We start from the raw sequence: 20,432 nt of genomic DNA on the forward strand, positions 1-20,432 counted from the left end.
AGTGTGTTACTGATGGTAGGCTTTGTTACTTTGGTCCCAGCTCTCTGCAGGTCATTCACTAGGAACCCCGTGCTGTTCTGGGATTTTTGCCCCAGATCGAGGGAGATTATCAGTTGTCTTGTATGTCTTCCATTTCCTAATAATTGCTCCCACAGTTGATTTCTTCAAACCAAGCTGCTTACCTATTGCAGATTCAGTCTTCCCAGCCTGGTGCAGGTCTACAATTTTGTTTCTGGTGTCCTTTGACAGCTCTTTGGCCTTGGCCATAGTGGAGTTTGGAGTGTGACTGTTTGAGGTTGTGGACAGATGTCTTTTATACTGATAACAAGTTCAAACAGGTGCCATTAATACAGGTAACGAGTGGAGGGCAGAGGAGCCTCTTAAAGAAGAAGTTACAGGTCTGTGAGAGCCAGAAATCTTGCTTGTTTGTAGGTGACCAAATACTTATTTTCCACTATAATTTTCAAATGAATTCATTAAAAATCCTACAATGTGATTTTCTGGATTTTTTTCTTCTCATTTTGTCTGTCATAGTTGAAGTGTACATATGATGAAAATTACAGACCTCTTTCATCTTTTTAAGTGGGAGAACTTGCACAATTGGTGGCTGACTAAATAATGTTTTGCCCCACTGTACATAGGTTGCCACCCCTTGTCTTACCGGAGGCTGCTGTTCTATCCTGTCGATACAGTGTCTAACATATTATTCATGTCTGTCACACCCTGATCTGTTTCACCTGTCTTTGTGATTGTCTCCACACCCTTCCAGGTGTCGCCTGTCTGCCCCATGTGTATTTATACCTGTGTTTCCTGTCTGTCTGTGCCAGTTCGTCTTGTTTGTCAAGTCAACCAGTGGTTCGTATCAGCTCCTGCTTTTCCCCAGTCTCTCTTTTCTCGCCCTCCTGGTTTTGACCCTTGCCTGTCCTGACTCCGAGCCTGCCTGCCTGACCACTCTGCCTGACCCTGAGCCTGCCACCGACCTGTACCTTTGTCCCTGTTCGAGAATTTCCAGTCATCTGGTGATTTTCAGTACCTATACTGTTCTCTTGGAAGTAGAAAGAAGGATCGATATAAGTTTAAATATTAGATGTGTAAAAAACACAACGTAAGCAGAATCCGTGTGGATGAGGCAAGGCAGACCAACAAAACGTGACTGGTCTGGGCCATATCTGATTTTGTGACGGCTACTGGACTTGCACATGGGATAATCATACATAGACAACATAGGCATGAACTTGTGAAGACCTTTGGAAAGGAACATTAGCTAATCAGTTATAGGCACCAGAAGGAGTGTGCATGTTACGCCACCAATATAATTTTGCCCCAATGTCTGAGCCAATAAGAGAATGGAAACTAAGCAAGACAACACGATTCATAAAGTGGAGTGATGATGTTATGTAAGGGTAAGACTGTATAAAAGCCAAGTACTTAGATTGGAGAGTCAGTTCTTCCATGGAATTGCTCGGTTTTGTTACTGTTTGTAATAAAAGTCTATTTGAATTCACAAGCTCCGGTATCTGAGAAATATTTGATTCAATATTTCGACGACACCCCCGCTGGATTTTTGACCTCTGCTTACCCTGAGCCTGCCTGCCGTCCGGTACCGTTGCCTCACCTCTGGTTTCCTGTCAACTGACTGCCTTGACTTGTCTATTGCCTGCCCCTGTTGGATCATTAAAACTATTGTTTATTCAATGTGGTCTGCCTTCATGCCTGATAATGTCGTCGTTCAGCCATGACTCGATGAAACATAAGATATTACAGTTTTAATGGTAGGAAATAAGTGCTTGTAGTTCGTCGACCTTATTATCCAGCGATTGTACGTTGGCCAATAGTACCGATGGCAAAGGCAGATTAGCCAGTTGTCGCCGGATCTTCACAAGGCACTCCGATCTCCATCTGCGACACCTCTTTCTCCTGCGAATGATGGGGATGAGGGCCTGTTCGGGTGTCTGGAGTAAATCCCTTTTGTCTCACTCATTAAAGAAAAATTATTTGTCCAATTCAAGGTGAGTAATCGTCCAGAAGCTCTTTTCGTAAGAGACAATAGCACCAACATTATATACAAAATAAGTTACAAACAATGTGAATGATCTAACAAAATAGCACGGTTGGTTAAGAGCCCATTAAACAGCAGCCATCCCCTCCGGCGCCATTCCGAGTGGCCCCCGGGGGGGATGGCTGGCTAGAGAGAAGGTTCTTGTCTTTTTCCATGGTTATACCAACTAGGCTCGTAATTTAACAATTTTATTTATTTTTACAGATGGCATAAATGTTACAATTACTGGGAATATTTTTTGTTGTCTTTAAGCCATTCATTACAAATATAAAAAAAATGTATCAACTAAACCTGTGATCACAGCATCGAAGGGAAAGTATATCCAGGAATGCCTTGAAAGATTTAAGGAAGTTATATTTTAAGACTTCATAGGTTTATAATACGGTCAATTTAATGTGCATTGGGTTTACTAGCATGATGGGCATGACAGAGGAACATTATTCTCTCCATCCTTCAAAAGTAGACCCTGACTCTCTGTTGACCTATCACTTCAAATCCAAAGAGATTCCATAAAGCTTTCTGCATGGCGTCTGTAACCAAAGTCCTTTAATATTTAATGTCATACGGGTTGCAGCTAAGAGCTCCTTGGTGAATACAGAGAGAGAGAGATAGAGAGAGGCGTGCCAGGTCAGATCGAGTCATGTTCAACTCCACTCCGCTTGAATCTCTCCAGCATTGTTTGTTGTTTATTTATCCATTTTCATCAGCATGACTCTTTATGTAACTGCAGAAAGGGGACATCATTATATTTTGCAGAGAAGGGACTCAAAAGCGGAAACACCGTATCAGACAGATAATTTGCGATTTATTTATTCACTGCGCTACACTATACTAGCCATGGTCAGACATACAGTACATGAACCGATCAGTACATTAATTTCCCTATAGGCCAAAAGGTTTCAAAAATTTGCCAAAAACTAGAAGATGTATTATTCTGGATAAATAACATCACGGTATCTTAATTTTGAGATGGATGATTGCAGCCTACAGTTTAAACAGTTTCTTAACAGGTTGTATTTTCCAAGAACGGTCAAGTGTGTTGCTGCAACCAGTCTTCAGACTCATCTACTCCTCATCTGTCCATTATTCCTTCCTTCTCCTAAGTGAAGACTCTCCTCGGTAGCCCTGGTGTGATGCTAACTCACACATGAGCCATCTCTGTGCTGCTTATGGATCTGTGAAGCAGCATGTACCAAGACAGAGGGTAGAGAGAAGGAGGACAACAGAGTTAGAATTAGAAGGAAGATGAGTGTTGTAAAGCAAGCCAAATGAAGACACATCAAAAATAAGCCAGAGGAATGTCGTTTATCCCTAGTTTTTCTGCTATAGGAAACTGCCATGGCCATATTAATGGTCGTAAACTGAGTTGATTAATTGTTTTGCTAAAGGGAGCATTGAAGTGAGAGCTGGTCTGAGTGTGGTGGGATTGACAATGCCATTGTAATTCTCTCATGTAGTGATACATTTACTGAGATGACTCTCGAGCAAATATTAAGTTGAGAGAAAGAGCAAGCTCGTCAATGCTTTGCGTACGTCAGACATTATCGAGGTGATTTTTCCCATGGCCCTCTGCCCACCCACACGTGTTGACAACTTTGTGTGTTGTGTGTGTGTTGTGTTGTGTGTGTCAAGTTTAAATAACCCTCATTGTCAGGCCGCGTAGTTATAATTCCACAGTGTCATCCTACCTTTGGTTCCTGTTTGTACAAAGCTATTATTTACACTTGAAGGTCAGATCCTGCAGAACAGCATGGAAGTTAATTAAGTCGAAGGGTTTGACAGTTCTCAAAAAACCGCACACTTCTCAACTTAATTGCTTTTTGACAGCTCTGCAGAGTTTGCAGAATATATAAATGTAATTTATGGCCCGGTCGCGCCATCCGAAGGCCAATAGAAAGCGCACAGGTACCAACAGTGGCTGCCAGTAAATTTGCTTCCGAGTGGATAATGACTTGCCACTGAGGGAGTGAAGTTGTGCTGTGTATTTCAACTGCGGATGTACAGTTAGCAGAAACAGTCTCAGTAGGTTACACTGTAACAAGCCTACATTTACCAAGGGAGCAATGACAATTAAACTGAGCTAGCTTTGCATGTGATTAACACCAAGGTCTCCCCGTGGCGTACAGTATCTCACTGTGGAGAACAGTCAAGTTATCACACACAGTCCTGGATGATCAGGCTCAGCTTTTGGCTGGTTACCCTTATGCTGTATATTTGTCTTAATATCTAACACCTTCACTAGGCCTTATACGGACTACATTAACATCATACATGAAGGAAATGGGATCAGAATGAGCCTGTTAGATTCTAGCCACTATTATGTGTAGCTGACGCAGTGGGAGAATTGAAGCATGCTGTGTAAAGACTGAAAGTAGCAGAAGTGATGCCACTGGTTTTACCTGGTACTCATTGGGCCAGAAGGTGCTGACAGCCAGCTCCACTTGGTGCCACTGTGGTCCGTGGGACCCCGACGTGTTCCATACTGGGCTACCCAGCGGGCCGCCGTTGACCCGAACGTAAGCTCGCAGTGCCCCTGGACTGTGGCCATCGCGGCTGTACAGGAAGTAGCTGAACTGGACGCAGTGTGTGTCGTTTTCACTCAGCGTCTGCAGCAGGAGTTGGGCGCGATGACCTGCAGCATGCTGGGAAGAGTTCACCAGCATATATGAACCTGGAGGGAGGAAAGAGAAACAAGGGTAATGTCACACGAGGGTCAGAGATAATGCATATGACCCCAAACTCAGCGATGAGCAAAATGTCTGTTTTTGCATTTGTGTTTCGCCATTGGGGGGTGCATGAACTGATTAACCTGACTCATCCTTCAAGTTCCCTTTGGGTAATGATACAGTGTTCTGAAATGTAATTGTAAGTAAGTTATTCTGAATGTGTTTACAAGTACTGAATCATTCATTTTGGCCAAAGAACTTAACTAGAGTAGGAGTGCATTTTTCAACCCATTTTAGAAAGGAATCATTCAAATTTCTGCAGAGGATAGAATAGAAGCACTAAAGATCTAAATGACATATCCCTCCTAAGAGAGTAACCTCTCTTCAGATGCTAGCCTCACTGACAACGTTTACATGCCCACCAATATCCCATTATTATTCGGGATAGTCAAAATGTTTGTTTTTGAGTTGACACATATAAACATCATATCCCATTTGCAATAAACTGAAAAGCTTGTATCATGGTTATGGGAAACTTGAATAAGATGCCTGACATATGCTGATCTTAGAAAGGATACTGTGGCATGTAAACATCTTATCCAATTTATTGTTGTTTTTTGCAGGCTAAGTTTTGCATATAATGGGTGTTGTGTCATCATGTTTTCATCTGATTGTCAAACAAATCACTTTTAAAAAAGTAGTCTAACTGCCCAGTTCGATCCACCATAATTAAATATTAACTTATTTTGCTGATACTCTGTACTGGACCGTATAGCCTACTGGCTACTTTCACCAGTAATTTAGAAAACTTTCTGCTTAGCGTTTCTGACATTTGGTAAGCCAAATTATAACTGATGACATTTGGTAAACCATATGATAATTTCCGACATTTGGTAGGCCATTTGTTTGTCAACTATAGTTAGATACTAGCAGCTTCTCTTCTGTCATAACTTGTTGCCCCAGAATTCTAAGTGAAGTGGATCTATATAGTCACTTTAATGACTCTACCTACATGTACATATTACCTCAACTAACCAGTGCCCCCACACATTGACTCTGTACCGGTACCCCCCTGTATATAGTCTCGCTCTTGGAGACTCTACCTACATGTACATATTACCTCAACTAACCAGTGCCCCCACACATTGACTCTGTACCGGTACCCCCCTGTATATAGTCTCGCTCTTGGAGAAAAAGCAATAACTTCCAAACAGCGGAAAGTGGTCCTGTGCAAAATGTCCAAATTTCACCAATTTGACCAGTTTTAAGAAAATGAAAAGCTGAAAAAACTATGAAACAGGAATATGATGGGTGCATATTTTATGTGGTTGAAATACTGTCTGCTTGCATAACAGTGTCAATGATAAGACACACAAATTCACATTTTGTCAAGAGATGCTGAAAGAAAGAAATCTTATTTCTGTTCCCAAGACAAAATTACATTTTTGTATCATTTTACTGCAAGAAATGCATAATTCTGCAGGAGTTAATATAATATTACGCTAAATGTGAGAGGATATAGGCCGACAGTCATTGTCCATATTTCTGTTACTATTTAATTTGATTTATTTATTTTTATATTACCTTTATTTAATTAGGCAAGTCCGATAAGAACAAATTCTTATTTTCAATAACGGCCTAGGAACAGTGGGTTAACTGCCTTTGTCACGCCCTGACCTGAGTATTCTTTGCTTTCTTCATATATTTTGGTTAGGTCAGGGTGTGACGAGGGTGGTATGTGTGTTTTTGTCTCATCTAGGGGTTTTGTACTGTCTAGGGGTTTTGTAGGTTTATGGGGTTGTTTACCATCTAGGTGTTTATGTAGGTCTATGGTTGCCTAGATTGGTTCTCAATTAGAGGCAGGTGTTTATCCTTGTCTCTGATTGGGAACCATATTTAGGCAGCCATCTGCTTTGGGTATTTGGTGGGTTTTTGTCTATGTCTAGTTGCCTGTGTCTGCACTGTTGATATATAGCGTTTTGTAAGTTTGTTTTAGTGTTCTTTCTTCATTAAATATAGAACATGTATTCATATCACGCTGCACCTTGGTCTCCTCAATACGACGATCGTGACAGCCTTGTTCAGAGGCATGCACGACTGTGTGGCAGGCATTTAATCAGCCTGCTATGGCTATTTGAAACAAAGGGACGAGTACTCTAGTAGGCTGGATATTTACAGCAACAAGGTGAGGCTGAGGTTGGTGAGGGTAATCACTGATGAAACATGAGTCCACTAAGACCCAGAACTCAAACCCTAAAGCCCCTTGTAATTAGGACAACACAACCTCCTCCCCAATCGCCTAGCATCTGTCCTCTATCAAGTCTGTCCCCACAAACGTGACTAAAACAACAATGCCAGGAGATCCTGTATACCAACATAATCAAGTTTGTCTTCTTTGCACTCCAAGGTCTCTGTTTTTCCATTCAGAAATGTACAGTTGTACAATTCCTGACATTTAATCCTACTAAGAATGACCTGTCTTAGGTCAGTTAGGATCACCACTTAATTTTAAGAATGTGAAATGTCAAAATAATAGTACAGAGAATTATTTATTTCAGCTTTTATTTATTTCATCACATTCCCAGTGAATCAGAAGTTTACATGCACTCAATTAGTAATTGGTAGCATTGCCTTTAAATTGTTTAACCTCTTGATCCTACTTGAGACGCAGACGTCTCAAGTAGGCACCTGGAAATGCAAATGCGCTACGCTAAATGCTAAATGTACTCGTTAAAACTCAAACGTTCATTAAAATACACATGCAGGGTATTGAATTAAAGCTACACTCGTTGTGAATCTAGCCAACAAGTCAGATTTTTAAAATGCTTTTCGGCGAAAGCATGAGAAGCTATTATCTGATAGCATGCAACACCCCAAAATGCCTGAAGGCGACGTAAACAAAAGAATTAGCGTAGCCGGCTCTACACAAAAACGCAGAAATAAAATATAAAACATTCATTACCTTTGACGAGCATCTTTCTTGGCACTCCTATATGCCCCGATAAACTTTCACAAAACACTTCGAAATACTTTTGTAATCCAACTTTAGGTATTAGTAAACGTTTATAATCTATCAAAATGATCACGGGGCGATGTGTATTCAATAGCTCCACGTCTTGAAATCATGGTCGGAAAACTCTCCTCCAAAACATCCTGTCGGAGACCGGAAGAAATGGAATCCCTCTCCTTTGTTTTCCCAAGAAATAATTATCAGGAAAATGACGACAATGGCGACATCGTGTGGAAGCTGTAAGAATTGCATGCGTGTCCATGTTTAATTTGGTGTCCTTTAAACAATACATGCAAGTGGCGCATGGATATTATTTTCAGCTTTCAGTGACGTCCCCAGTTTTTCTTGCGCTTTTCGATGAAACACACGCTCTGTTATAGTCACAGCCGTGATTTAACCAGTTTTAGAAACTTCAGAGTGTTTTCTATCCATACATACTAATCATATGCATATACTATATTCCTGGTATGAGTAGCAGGACGCTGAAATGTTGCGCGATTTTTAACAGAATGTTCAAAAAAGTAGGGGGTAAGCTTAAGAGGTTTTAACTTGGGTCAAACGTTTCGGGTAGACTTCCACAAGCTTCCCACAATAAGTTGGGTGAATTTTGGCCCATTCCTCCTGACAGAGATGGTGTAACTGAGTCAGGTTTGTAAGGCCTCCTTGCTCGCACACACTTTTTCAGTTCTGCCAACAAATGTTCTATAGGATTGAGGTCAGGGCTTTGTGATGGCCACTCCAATACATTGACTTTCTTGTCCTTAAGACATTTTGACACAACTTTGAAAGTATGCTTGGGGTCATTGTACATTTAGAAGACCCTTTTGTGACCAAGCTTTAACTTGACTGATGTGTTGAGGTGTTGCTTCAATATATCCCCAAAAAATTTGTGCCTCATGATGCCATCTATTTTGTGAAGTGCACCAGTCCCTCCTGCAGCAAAGCACCCCCACAACATGATGCTGCCACCACCATGCTTCACGGTTGGGATGGTGTTCTTTGGCTTGCAAGCATCCCCCTTTTTCCAAACATAACCATGGTCATTATGGCCAAACAGTTCTATTTTTGTTTCATCAAACCAGAGGACATTTCTCCAAAAAGTATGATCTTTGTCCACATGTACAGTTGCAAACCATAGTCTGGCTTTTTTATGGCGGTTTTGGAGCAGTGGCTTCTTCCTTGCTGAGCGTCCTTTCAGGTTATGTCGATATAGGACTCTTTTTACTGTAGATATAGACACTTTTGTACCTGTTTCCTCCAGCATCTTCACAAGGTCCTTTGCTGTTGTTCTGGGATTGATTTGCGGTTTTCGCACAAAAGTACGTTCATCTCTAGGAGACAGAATGCGTCTCCTTCCTGAGTGTTATGACAGCTGCGTGGTCCCATGGTCTTTACACTTGCGTACTATTGTTTGTACAGATAAATGTGGTACCTTCAGGCATTTGGAAATTGCTCCCAAGGATGAACCAGACTTGTGGAGGTCAACAATCTTTCTTCAGAGTTCTTGGCTGATTTCTTTTGATTTTCCCATGATGTCAAGCAAAGAGGCACTTATTTTGAATGTAGGCCTTGAAATACATCCACAGGTACACCTCAAATTGACTGAAATTATGTCAATTAGCCTATCAGAAGCTTCTAAAGCCATGACATCATTTTATGGAATTTTCCAAGCTGTTAAAAGGCATAGTCAATTTAGTGTATGTAAACTTCTAACCCACTGGAATTGTGATACAGTGAGTTATAAGTGAGATAAACTGTATATAAACAATTGTTGGAAAAGGTACTTGTGTCATGCACAAGGTAGATGTCCTAACCACCAAGAAATGTGTGGGGTAGTTGAAAAACGAGTTTTAATGACTCCAACCTAAGTGTATGTAAACTTCCGACTTCGACTGTCTGTACCCCCTCAGCATTTCCCATCTACCCTCCCCTCAGTCTATGTTCCATGTCATAATTGTGAGAACTCTAATGCAATGATCAAGGGTAATTTATTCCCCCCCCCCCCCTCATACGGGGAGAAAATGTATATCAGGGGTAACATTTTCTGTTAAACAAAATTTGTGGTCTATTTACTGAAATGCCCATGTGGCTATTATTATGTTGGAAAGTCTAAGAGAGAATTCCAAGTCCGTATTACAGAGCACAAGAGCAACATCAGAACTGGTGACAAGAAGTCCGCTGTAGTCAGACACTTTAATTAAACTGGTGTGCTTTTCTTTTATTTTGAAGATCTTCTGGAAAACAGTAGAAAATGTATGTAAATTATGATTGTGAAAAAATTAAGAAGCAGTATTACAATTAAGAAGCAGTACTACAACCATCTATAAATATGGGTGGATGTCTGTTGAATGCTGCTAAAAAGAAAGACATTAAAATGTAAAGAACATTACAGTGAGTGCAGGCTTTTCCTTTCTTCCAGTATTTGTATTTGTATTTATATGTATTAAGGATCTACTCAAACAGTTTTAGGCAGTACCTACTCTTCCTGGGGTCCAGAAACATTAAGGCAGTTATATACAATTTTACATGACACTACAGTGCCTTGCAAAAGTATTCACCCCCTTGGCGTTTTACTCCTGTTTTGTTGCATTACAACCTGTAATTTAAATATATTTTTATTTGGATTTCATGTAATAGACATAGACAAAATAGTCCAAATTGGTGAAGTGAAAAAAAATATTTGTTTCAAAAAATTATAAAAAATAAAAAATGGAAAAGTGGTACGCACATATGTATTCACCCCCTTTGCTACAAAGCCCCTAAATAAGATCCGGTGCAACCAATTACATTTAGAAGTCATATAATTAGTTATATAAAGTCCACGTGTGCAATCTAAGTGTTACATGATCTGTCACATGATCTCAGTATATATACACCTGTTCTGAAAGGTCCCAGAGTCTGCAACTTCACTAAGCAAGTTGCACCACCAAGCAAGCGGCACCATGAAGACCAAGGAGCTCTCCCAACAGGTCAGGGACAAAGTTGTGGAGAAGTACAGATCAGGGTTAGGTTATAAAAAAATATCAAAAACTTTGAACTTTGAACATCCCACGGAGCACCATGAAATCCATTATTTAAAAAATGGAAGGAATATGGCACCACAACAAACCTGCAAAGAGAGGGCCGCTCACCAAAACTCACGGACCAGGGGGTGCCACAGGGTTCAATTCTTGGACCGGCTCTCTTCTCTGTATACATCAATGAGGTCGCTCTTGCTGCTGGTGAGTCTCTGATCCACCTCTACGCAGACGACACCATTCTGTATACTTCTGGCTCTTCTTTGGACACTGTGTTAACAACCCTCCAGGCAAGCTTCAATGCCATACAACTCTCCTTCCATGGCCTCCAATTGCTCTTAAATACAAGTAAAACTAAATGCATGCTCTTCAACCGATCGCTACCTGCACCTGCCCGCCTGTCCAACATCACTACTCTGGACGGCTCTGACTTAGAATACGTGGACAACTACTTAGGTGTCTGGTTAGACTGTAAACTCTCCTTCCAGACCCATATCAAACATCTCCAATCCAAAGTTAAATTTAGAATTGGCTTCCTATTTCGCAACAAAGCATCCTTAAAGTCATGCTGCCAAACATACCCTTGTAAAACTGACCATCCTACCAATCCTCGACTTTGGCGATGTCATTTACAAAATAGCCTCCAATACCCTACTCAACAAATTGGGGGCAGTCTATCACAGTACAATCCGTTTTGTCACCAAAGCCCCATATAATACCCACCATTGCGACCTGTATGCTCTCGTTGGCTGGCCCTCGCTTCATACTCGTCGCCAAACCCACTGGCTCCATGTCATCCACAAGTCCCTGCTAGGTAAAGTCCCCCCTTATCTCAGCTCGCTGGTCACCATAGCATCTCCCACCTCTAGCACACGCTCCAGCAGGTATATCTCTCTAGTCACCTACAATACCAATTCTTTCTTAGGCCGCCTCTCCTTCCAGTTCTCTGCTGCCAATGACTGGAACGAACTACAAAAATCTCTGAAACTGGAAACACTTATCTCCCTCACTAGCTTTAAGCACCAACTGTCAGAGCAGCTCACAAATTACTGCACCTGTACATAGCCCACCTATAATTTAGCCCAAACAACTACCTCTTTCCCTACTGTATTTAATTAATTAATTTATTTTGCTCCTTTGCACCCCATTATTTTTATTTCTACTTTGCACATTCTTCCATTGCAAATCTACCATTCCAGTGTTTTACTTGCTATATTGTATTTACTTTGCCACCATGGCCTTTTTTTGCCTTTACCTCCCTTATCTCACCTCATTTGCTCACATCGTATATAGACTTGTTTATACTGTATTATTGACTGTATGTTTGTTTTACTCCATGTGTAACTCTGTGTTGTTGTATGTGTCAAACTGCTTTGCTTTATCTTGGCCAGGTCGCAATTGTAAATTAGAACTTGTTCTCAACTTGCCTACCTGGTTAAATAAAGGTGAAATAAAATAAAAAAATAAAAAAATAAAAATCAGAGGCAACAAAGAGACCAAAGATAACCCTGAAGGAGCTGCAAAGCTCCACAGCGGAGATGTGAGTATCTATCCATAGGACCACTTTAAGCCGTGCACTCCACAGACCTGGGCTTTACGGAAAAGTGGCCAGAAAAAAAGTGAATTTGCAAATAAATTCATAAAAAATCCTACAATGTGATTTTCTGGATTTTTTTTCTCATTTTGTCTGTCATAGTTGAAGTGTACCTATGATGAAAATTACAGGCCTCTCATCTTTTTAAGTGGGAGAACTTGCACAATTGGTGGCTGACTAAGTACTTTTTTGCCCCACTGTAGACGGGAGAAACTTCCCTTGGTTTAGGTTCCACAAATTATCTATTATAAGAAGTGACAGATATGGATGCCCCTTGGCCCCCTATGTGAAAGGGGTAGAGAGGGATGGTGTGGCCACATATCTAAAGGCCCGAGAGGCGTCTAGTACAACCAAAATCTCCCCCTCTCCAGCCTGACGTCCCCTGATTTGTGTCAGTGCTCCTGGGGTTGAAATCTCAGCACTCTCAAGGCGCTTTGCTTAATTAGATCTTTCAGAGTCATTCCGGTTTCTGCACCCAGAGGTACTCGTAAAAGTAAGAGCAAATGAGCAGGCAATGTTCTCCTCACAGACTCTGTGAAGGGAAATTGTGTTTGCTCTTAGTTTTATACACATGCTTTTAACACGTCTCTGTTGTCTCTGCAAGTTAATGTTATGTAGGGAGACATGTATTGTTCTCCATTTTATATGGATGCCTTTTACCCTCCCTTGACGATGGGGAGGTGTTGAATATGCAGTGAGAGAGTTGGAGGTATCAAATATGCAAAGAAAAATGTATTCGATACAACATACATTTTATTCAGCAAAAAAAACAATCACCTTTTGACACCACTATAACTGGCTCACTCAAACTCTCAACAAACCTACAAACACTCAAACAGTTAACTATTGGCACTATTGTCCCAGATGCTGTCACCTTTATTAAATCCTCCTCAAAGGAGTCTCGAAACATATGAGTTGGAAGATGCAAGGTGCACCTTTGGCCAATTTGTTGCTGTATCATCTCTCACTGTGGTGAGATATTTTGGGAGGTGGTGGGCAAGTCCATCTCTCAGCCATAGCGCTTTGCCTGACACTCCACCGTGCCCTTCTGTTTCAGGGTGGACATGAAAGTGAATGCACAGCTTGACGGTAGGACTACAAGGACAAGAAACAGCAAGAATGGAGAAGTGATGATGAAGGGAGGAATGTGCAGTCCACTATCTCAACTGATGCACAATGTTCCTTGACTCTCATTGAGTTAAAGCCCTGAAAACATGTGCAGCATGTGTAGCTCGTTCAGAAAGGTTGATAGACATGGACATACAACAAGTACTGACCTCGCTTCAAGATGTTGGAAAGGTCTAAGGATTGACCCTGGTGGACTGTAAAATATGACAACTTTAGATAACTTGAATGCTGCAGTGATGGACATGCTGTTCAACTTTAACCTTGAGCTCCATCCATTTACTTTGAAATCCTAGCGCACAGTGTGAAGAACCTCTTTAGCAGCAGCACGTTACATGGAACTCTTGTTATCTTCCACCATCTCATTATTCCAGCAAAGAGCTGGGGTCAACACAACCTCAACTGGCTCTCCTTTAAACACAGCACATGATGATTACGGTGAAACCTCCGCCTCTCATGAAACAACAGTCATCTGACTTTTCTGAAAAGCCGAACCTGTCAACCCTTACCATTATCAACTCTATGATTATACACTTTCTCAGTCACCTTTAATATGAGCTTGACTTCTGATACTAGCCTATTTATTAATTCACAAGAGAGGACTATAGGTTTTTAGGTTTCTGTAATAGCTTGCCTGGTTTAACGCTTGACTTCATATTTTTGTTGCCAACTTGGAGCCTCAAGATGGAAACTTAAAAGGATGATGGACTTGACATTCCGCCTTAATACTGTATGTCAACAGCAGTGCCATAGCAACATTTCGTTAATTCATAACTGGACTATACAGTATGTGCGACAGGTATTATGCTGCTATTATGACAGGTGAGTTATACATGTCATGAGGAATATTACTTAGTGACATTATGTATTGCCATATTGTGTAAATTGCTGTGGCAGTACAAAATCATTTGAGTTAACCAACCAACGCTAGTATTTACATTCATTAACATTCATGCTCAGAGTCATTTTCTCCTTGTAAAATAATATGTAAATATTTACTCGCTAGACATACACATTGACTAACAAACACTTCTTAGAGTTGATGTTAGCTTCAACAAAGTTTCAAATCAAATGTATTTATCAAGCCCTTCTTATATCAGCTGATATCTCAAAGTGCTGTACAGAAACCCAGCCTAAAACCCCAAATAGCAAGCAATGCAGGTGTAGAAGTTTCCTCCTGTTTGCAGGTGATGAAGTTTACTCCTGTTTGTCTCTATGCCAAATGAACAATATAAGTTTCATATAAACAGAAGGGAACACTTTGGCATTCACTGATTTTGAATGTCATTCTCTATATTCTTTAGATAGGCATTAGAGACTTACAGAAATCCTCAAATAAAGAGTTGGCACCGGTTCAATCCATCTCCATGACAATCTCGTTGATAAATATGGACTTGAAAGCGTGGGATAGATGATGCATATTCTGTCTATTACAGGTTACACATATTCAACAGCACCCAGAATAATAACCCAAAGTTCCATTCAACATAATTCCAAGATATTACTTTGATGTTAGAAAAGCTGCACTTGTGAGAAAAAGTGCCTTGTCCTACCTTTATTTAAGCAGTGAACTGTTGACCTATAATGTACTTTAAAACAATCTTCACTGAATAACATTAACAGCGATGAGTTACATCAAAAAGAGAAAAATAAAATAGAGAGAATGGTAAGTGGTTAAAAATATATATATTTACTGCTTGAATAACTAGACAGGTTACAAGGCAACAAGGCTTTGTTCCTCCACACCTGGCAATATCTTACAAAAAACACTCCCATCCCCCCCAAAACAATGTCTCATCAACTGACGGAAGAAATATGCGTACTGGACCAACAAGCAACATCTGAAAGCATGCTTGTTTATGTGTATGTATGATCTTCTGAACGGTATTATGTTCGCCAGGAGTAAATTAGTGTTGCTATCATGTTGTCCTTGTTGAAGAAAGACTGTTCATGCATTCTTTTATCATCTTCATGTGACTCACAGCCACACCCAGGCATATACAATAAATCCTCCACCGCCTGAATATACAGTATACAGTAAATCAAATCAAATTTATTTATATAGCCCTTCGTACATCAGCTGATATCTCAAAGTGCTGTACAGAAACCCAGCCTAAAACCCCAAACAGCAAGCAATGCAGGTGTAGAAGCACGGTGGCTAGGAAAAACTCCCTAGAAAGGCCAAAACCTAGGAAGAAACCTAGAGAGGAACCAGGCTATGTGGGGTGGCCAGTCCTCTTCTGGCTGTGCCGGGTGGAGATTATAACAGAACATGGTCAAGATGTTCAAATGTTCATAAATGACCAGCATGGTCGAATAATAATAAGGCAGAACAGTTGAAACTTGAGCAGCAGCACAGTCAGGTGGACTGGGGACAGCAAGGAGTCATCATGTCAGGTATTCCTGGGGCATGGTCCTAGGGCTCAGGTCCTCCGAGAGAGAGAAAGAAAGAGAGAATTAGAGAGAGCATATGTGGGATGGCCAGTCCTCTTCTGGCTGTGCCGGGTGGAGATTATAACAGAACATGGCCAAGATGTTCAAATGTTCATAAATGACCAGCATGGTCGAATAATAATAAGGTAGAACAGTTGAAACTGGAGCAGCAGCACGGCCAGGTGGACTGGGGACAGCAAGGAGTCATCATGTCAGGTAGTCATGGGGCATGGTCCTAGGGCTCAGGTCCTCCGAGAGAGAGAAAGAAAGAGAGAAGGAGAGAATTAGAGAACGCACACTTAGATTCACACAGGACACCGAATAGGACAGGAGAAGTACTCCAGATATAACAAACTGACCCTAGCCCCCCGACACATAAACTACTGCAGCATAAATACTGGAGGCTGAGACAGGAGGGGTCAGGAGACACTGTGGCCCCATCCGAGGACACCCCCGGACAGGGCCAAACAGGAAGGATATAACCCCACCCACTTTGCCAAAGCACAGCCCCCACACCACTAGAGGGATATCTTCAACCACCAACTTACCATCCTGAAACAAGGCTGAGTATAGCCCACAAAGACCTCCGCCACGGCACAACCCAAGGCGGGGGGGGGGGGGGGGGGGGCGCCAACCCAGACAGGATGACCACATCAGTGAATCAACCCACTCAGGTGACGCACCCCCTCCAGGGACGGCATGAGAGAGCCCCAGTAAGCCAGTGACTCAGCCCCTGTAATAGGGTCAGAGGCAGAGAATCCCAGTGGAAAGAGGGGAACCGGCCAGGCAGAGACAGCAAGGGCGGTTCGTTGCTCCAGAGCATTTCCGTTCACCCTCCCACTCCTGGGCAAGACTACACTCAATCATATGACCTACTGAAGAGATGAGTCTTCAGTAGAGACTTAAAGGTTGAGACCGAGTTTGTGTCTCTGACATGGGTAGGCAGACCGTTCCATAAAAATGGAGCTCTATAGGAGAAAGCCCTGCCTCCAGCTGTTTGCTTAGAAATTCTAGGGACAATTAGGAGGCCTGCGTCTTGTGACCGTAGCGTACGTGTAGGTATGTACGGCAGGACCAAATCAGAGAGATAGGTAGGAGCAAGCCCATGTAATGCTTTGTAGGTTAGCAGTAAAACCTTGAAATCAGCCCTTGCTTTGACAGGAAGCCAGTGTAGAGAGGCTAGCACTGGAGTAATACGATCAAATTTTTTGGTTCTAGTCAGGATTCTAGCAGCGCTATTTAGCACTAACTGAAGTTTATTTAGTGCTTTATCCGGGTAGCCGGAAAGTAGAGCATTGCAGTAGTCTAACCTAGAAGTGACAAAAGCATGGATAACTTTTTCTGCATCACAGAAAGTTTCTGATTTTTGCAATGTTACGTAGATGGAAAAAAGCTGTCCTTGAAATGGTCTTGATATGTTCTTCAAAAGAGAGATCAGGGTCCAGAGTAACGCCGAGGTCCTTTCACAGTTTTATTTGAGACGACTGTACAACCATTAAGATTAATTGTCAGATTCAACAGAAGATCTCTTTGTTTCTTGGGACCTAGAACAAGCATCTCTGTTTTGTCCGAGTTTAAAAGTAGAAAGTTTGCAGCCATCCACTTCCTTATGTCTGAAACACATTCTTCTAGCAAGGGCAATTTTGGGGCTTCACCATGTTTCATTGAAATGTACAGCTGTGTGTCATCCGCATAGCAGTGAAAGTTAACATTATGTTTTCGAATAACATCCCCAAGAGGTAAAATATATAGTGAAAACAATAGTGGTCCTAAAACGGAACCTTGAGGAACACCGAAATTTACAGTTGATTTGTCAGAGGACAAACCATTCACAGAGACAAACTGATATCTTTTCGACAGATAAGATCTAAACCAGGCCAGAACTTGTCCGTGTAGACCAATTTGGGTTTCCAATCTCTCCAAAAGAATGTGGTGATCGATGGTCTCAAAAGCAGCACTAAGGTCTAGGAGCACGAGGACAGATGCAGAGCCTCGGTCCGATGCCATTAAAATGTAATTTACCATCTTCACAAGTGCCGTCTCAGTGCTATGATGGGGTCTAAAACCAGACTGAAGCATTTCGTATTCATTGTTTGTCTTCAGGAAGGCAGTGAGTTGTTGCGCAACAGCCTTTTCTAAAATTTTTGAGAGGAATGGAAGATTCGATATAGGCCGATTAGTTTTTTATATTTTCTGGGTCAAGGTTTGGCTTTTTCAAGAGAGGCTTTATTACTGCCACTTTTAGTGAGTTTGGTACACATCCGGTGGATAGAGAGCCGTTTATTATGTTCAACATAGGAGGGCCAAGCACAGGAAGCAGCTCTTTCAGTAGTTTAGTTGGAATAGGGTCCAGCATGCAGCTTGAAGGTTTAGAGGCCATGATTATTTTCATCATTGTGTCAAGAGATATAGTACTAAAACACTTGAGCGTCTCTCTTGATCCTAGGTCCTGGCAGAGTTGTGCAGACTCAGGACAACTGAGCTTTGAAGGAATACGCAGATTTAAGGAGGAGTCCGAAATTTGCTTTCTAATAATCATAATCTTTTCCTCAAAGAAGTTCATGAATTTATCACTGCTAAAGTGAAAGTCATCCTCTCTTGGGGAATGCTGCTTTTTAGTTAGCTTTACGGCAGTATCAAAAAGGAATTTCGGATTGTTCTTATTTTCCTCAATTAAGTTAGAAAAATAGGATGATCGAGCAGCAGTAAGGGCTCTTCGGTACTGCACAGTACTGTCTTTCCAAGCTAGTCGGAAGACTTCCAGTTTGGTGTGGCGCCATTTCCGTTCCAATTTTCTGGAAGCTTGCTTCAGAGCTCGGGTATTTTCTGTGTACCAGGGAGCTAGTTTCTTATGAGAAATGTTTTTAGTTTTTAGGGGTGCAACTGCATCTAGGGTATTGCGCAAGGTTAAATTGAGTTCCTCAGTTAGGTGGTTAACTGATTTTTGTCCTCTGGCGTCCTTGGGTAGACAGAGGGAATCTGGAAGGACATCAAGGAATCTTTGTGTTGTCTGTGAATTTATAGCACGACTTTTGATGATCCTTGGTTGGGGTCTGAGCAGATTATTTGTTGCAATTGCAAACGTAATAAAATGGTGGTCCGATAGTCCAGGATTATGAGGAAAAACATTAAGATCCACAACATTTATTCCATGGGACAAAACTAGGTCCAGCGTATGACTGTGACAGTGAGTGGGTCCAGAGACATGTCCAGAGACATGCACCCATGCATGCACACACACACACACACACACACATACATACATACATACATACATACATACATGCACCCACAGTAACACACTCAGACACAGAGATATATAATGCATTATGACCTTTTATGATTATGATTCAAAAACCTTTGAAATCTGATAAAATCACATTCATCCCCTGCTGATCCTCCCAAGGGCGTAGGAACATACATACCAAGATTAGGACTGATCCAGCACATCATAACTCATATGGAGCACTGCAGGACCCAGACCCTGGTCACAGGCTGTACTGGGGGATGCTAGGCATGCCACAATGGCAAGGAGGGAGGGAGATCCCTGGTGGGTAGGAGTAGGAGATAATACCACACTAAGATAAAGATAAGTATGAGAAACTATGAATATAGCAAATGAGAGAGGTTAAGAAGGTTAAGGGGGGAAAAAAACGTCAGTAGATTGATGTAAAAGCAGAGAGATGCTCCCATTGAAAAAATATATATAAATACAGGGGCTATCTCAGAGCAAGGGAAACGGAAGGGCAAAGACACTTCTCCTTTTCATTTCTCCTCCCATTTGAATTCTCTGAAGCCTCTCTCTATTTGATCCCAACAACAAGGCTTTGTTCCTCTCCGACATCAAGGGTGGAAGAGAGGCACTTTTAAACATTTCAAGAAATGGGAGCAATAGAGAGTTCTGAAAACATTTGGATCAATAGATGCTTTTGCAGCAGACTCTTTAACAACCTTTTACTGCAGTGGGCTAAATCAGACTCACTCAGAGTGACTCTTGGCAGTCTTAAACAAATCTACATTGAAACAAAAGTATACACATCACACATTGCTATGCACACCTGTACCATGTTAGATATAGAGGTAACATTTATTCAATTTTTAGTTTGCATCCCAATATTACACTTCATATACAGTTGAAGTCAGGAGTTTAGGTACATGTTAGCCAAATACATTTAAACTCAGTTTTTCAACATTCCTGAGAATGAACATTCCTGTCTCGGGGCAGTTAGGATCACCACTTTATTTTAAGAATGTGAAATGTCAGAATAATAGTAGAGAGAATTATTTATTTCAGCTTTTATTTAGGCTTGCCATATCAAATAATTTCAGAAACGTCCACAGTTACAATGAAACCAATGTAATAGTCCCAAAAGTGCAAAATCAACTCTTAGAGGACTAGGTTGTAGCTAATCATAAGTATGCCCGTATGCTAAATGAGTCAGGAAAATATTATTGCCAGAGAAATATATTAAGCTATTATTGTGTTAACTATTATTAATGTTTCTTGGCCTTACTTATTGCCTTAGAT

General features: G+C 41.3%; 1 protein-coding gene across 3 annotated transcripts in view; it reads right to left on the reverse strand.

The window, feature by feature from the left end:
- The window catches only part of LOC110490335 (receptor-type tyrosine-protein phosphatase U), a 338,326-nt gene that overhangs the window by 194,283 nt on the left and 123,611 nt on the right, over positions 1-20,432 (reverse strand). For all 3 annotated transcript variants that reach the window (XM_021563676.2, XM_021563683.2, XM_021563669.2), the window contains exon 3: positions 4,459-4,730. In XM_021563676.2, the coding sequence (XP_021419351.2) occupies positions 4,459-4,730 (272 nt within the window). The remainder of the gene's footprint in view (positions 1-4,458; positions 4,731-20,432) is intronic.

This window comes from Oncorhynchus mykiss, chromosome 2 (assembly GCF_013265735.2).
Source record: "Oncorhynchus mykiss isolate Arlee chromosome 2, USDA_OmykA_1.1, whole genome shotgun sequence".
Lineage (NCBI taxonomy): Eukaryota > Metazoa > Chordata > Actinopteri > Salmoniformes > Salmonidae > Oncorhynchus > Oncorhynchus mykiss.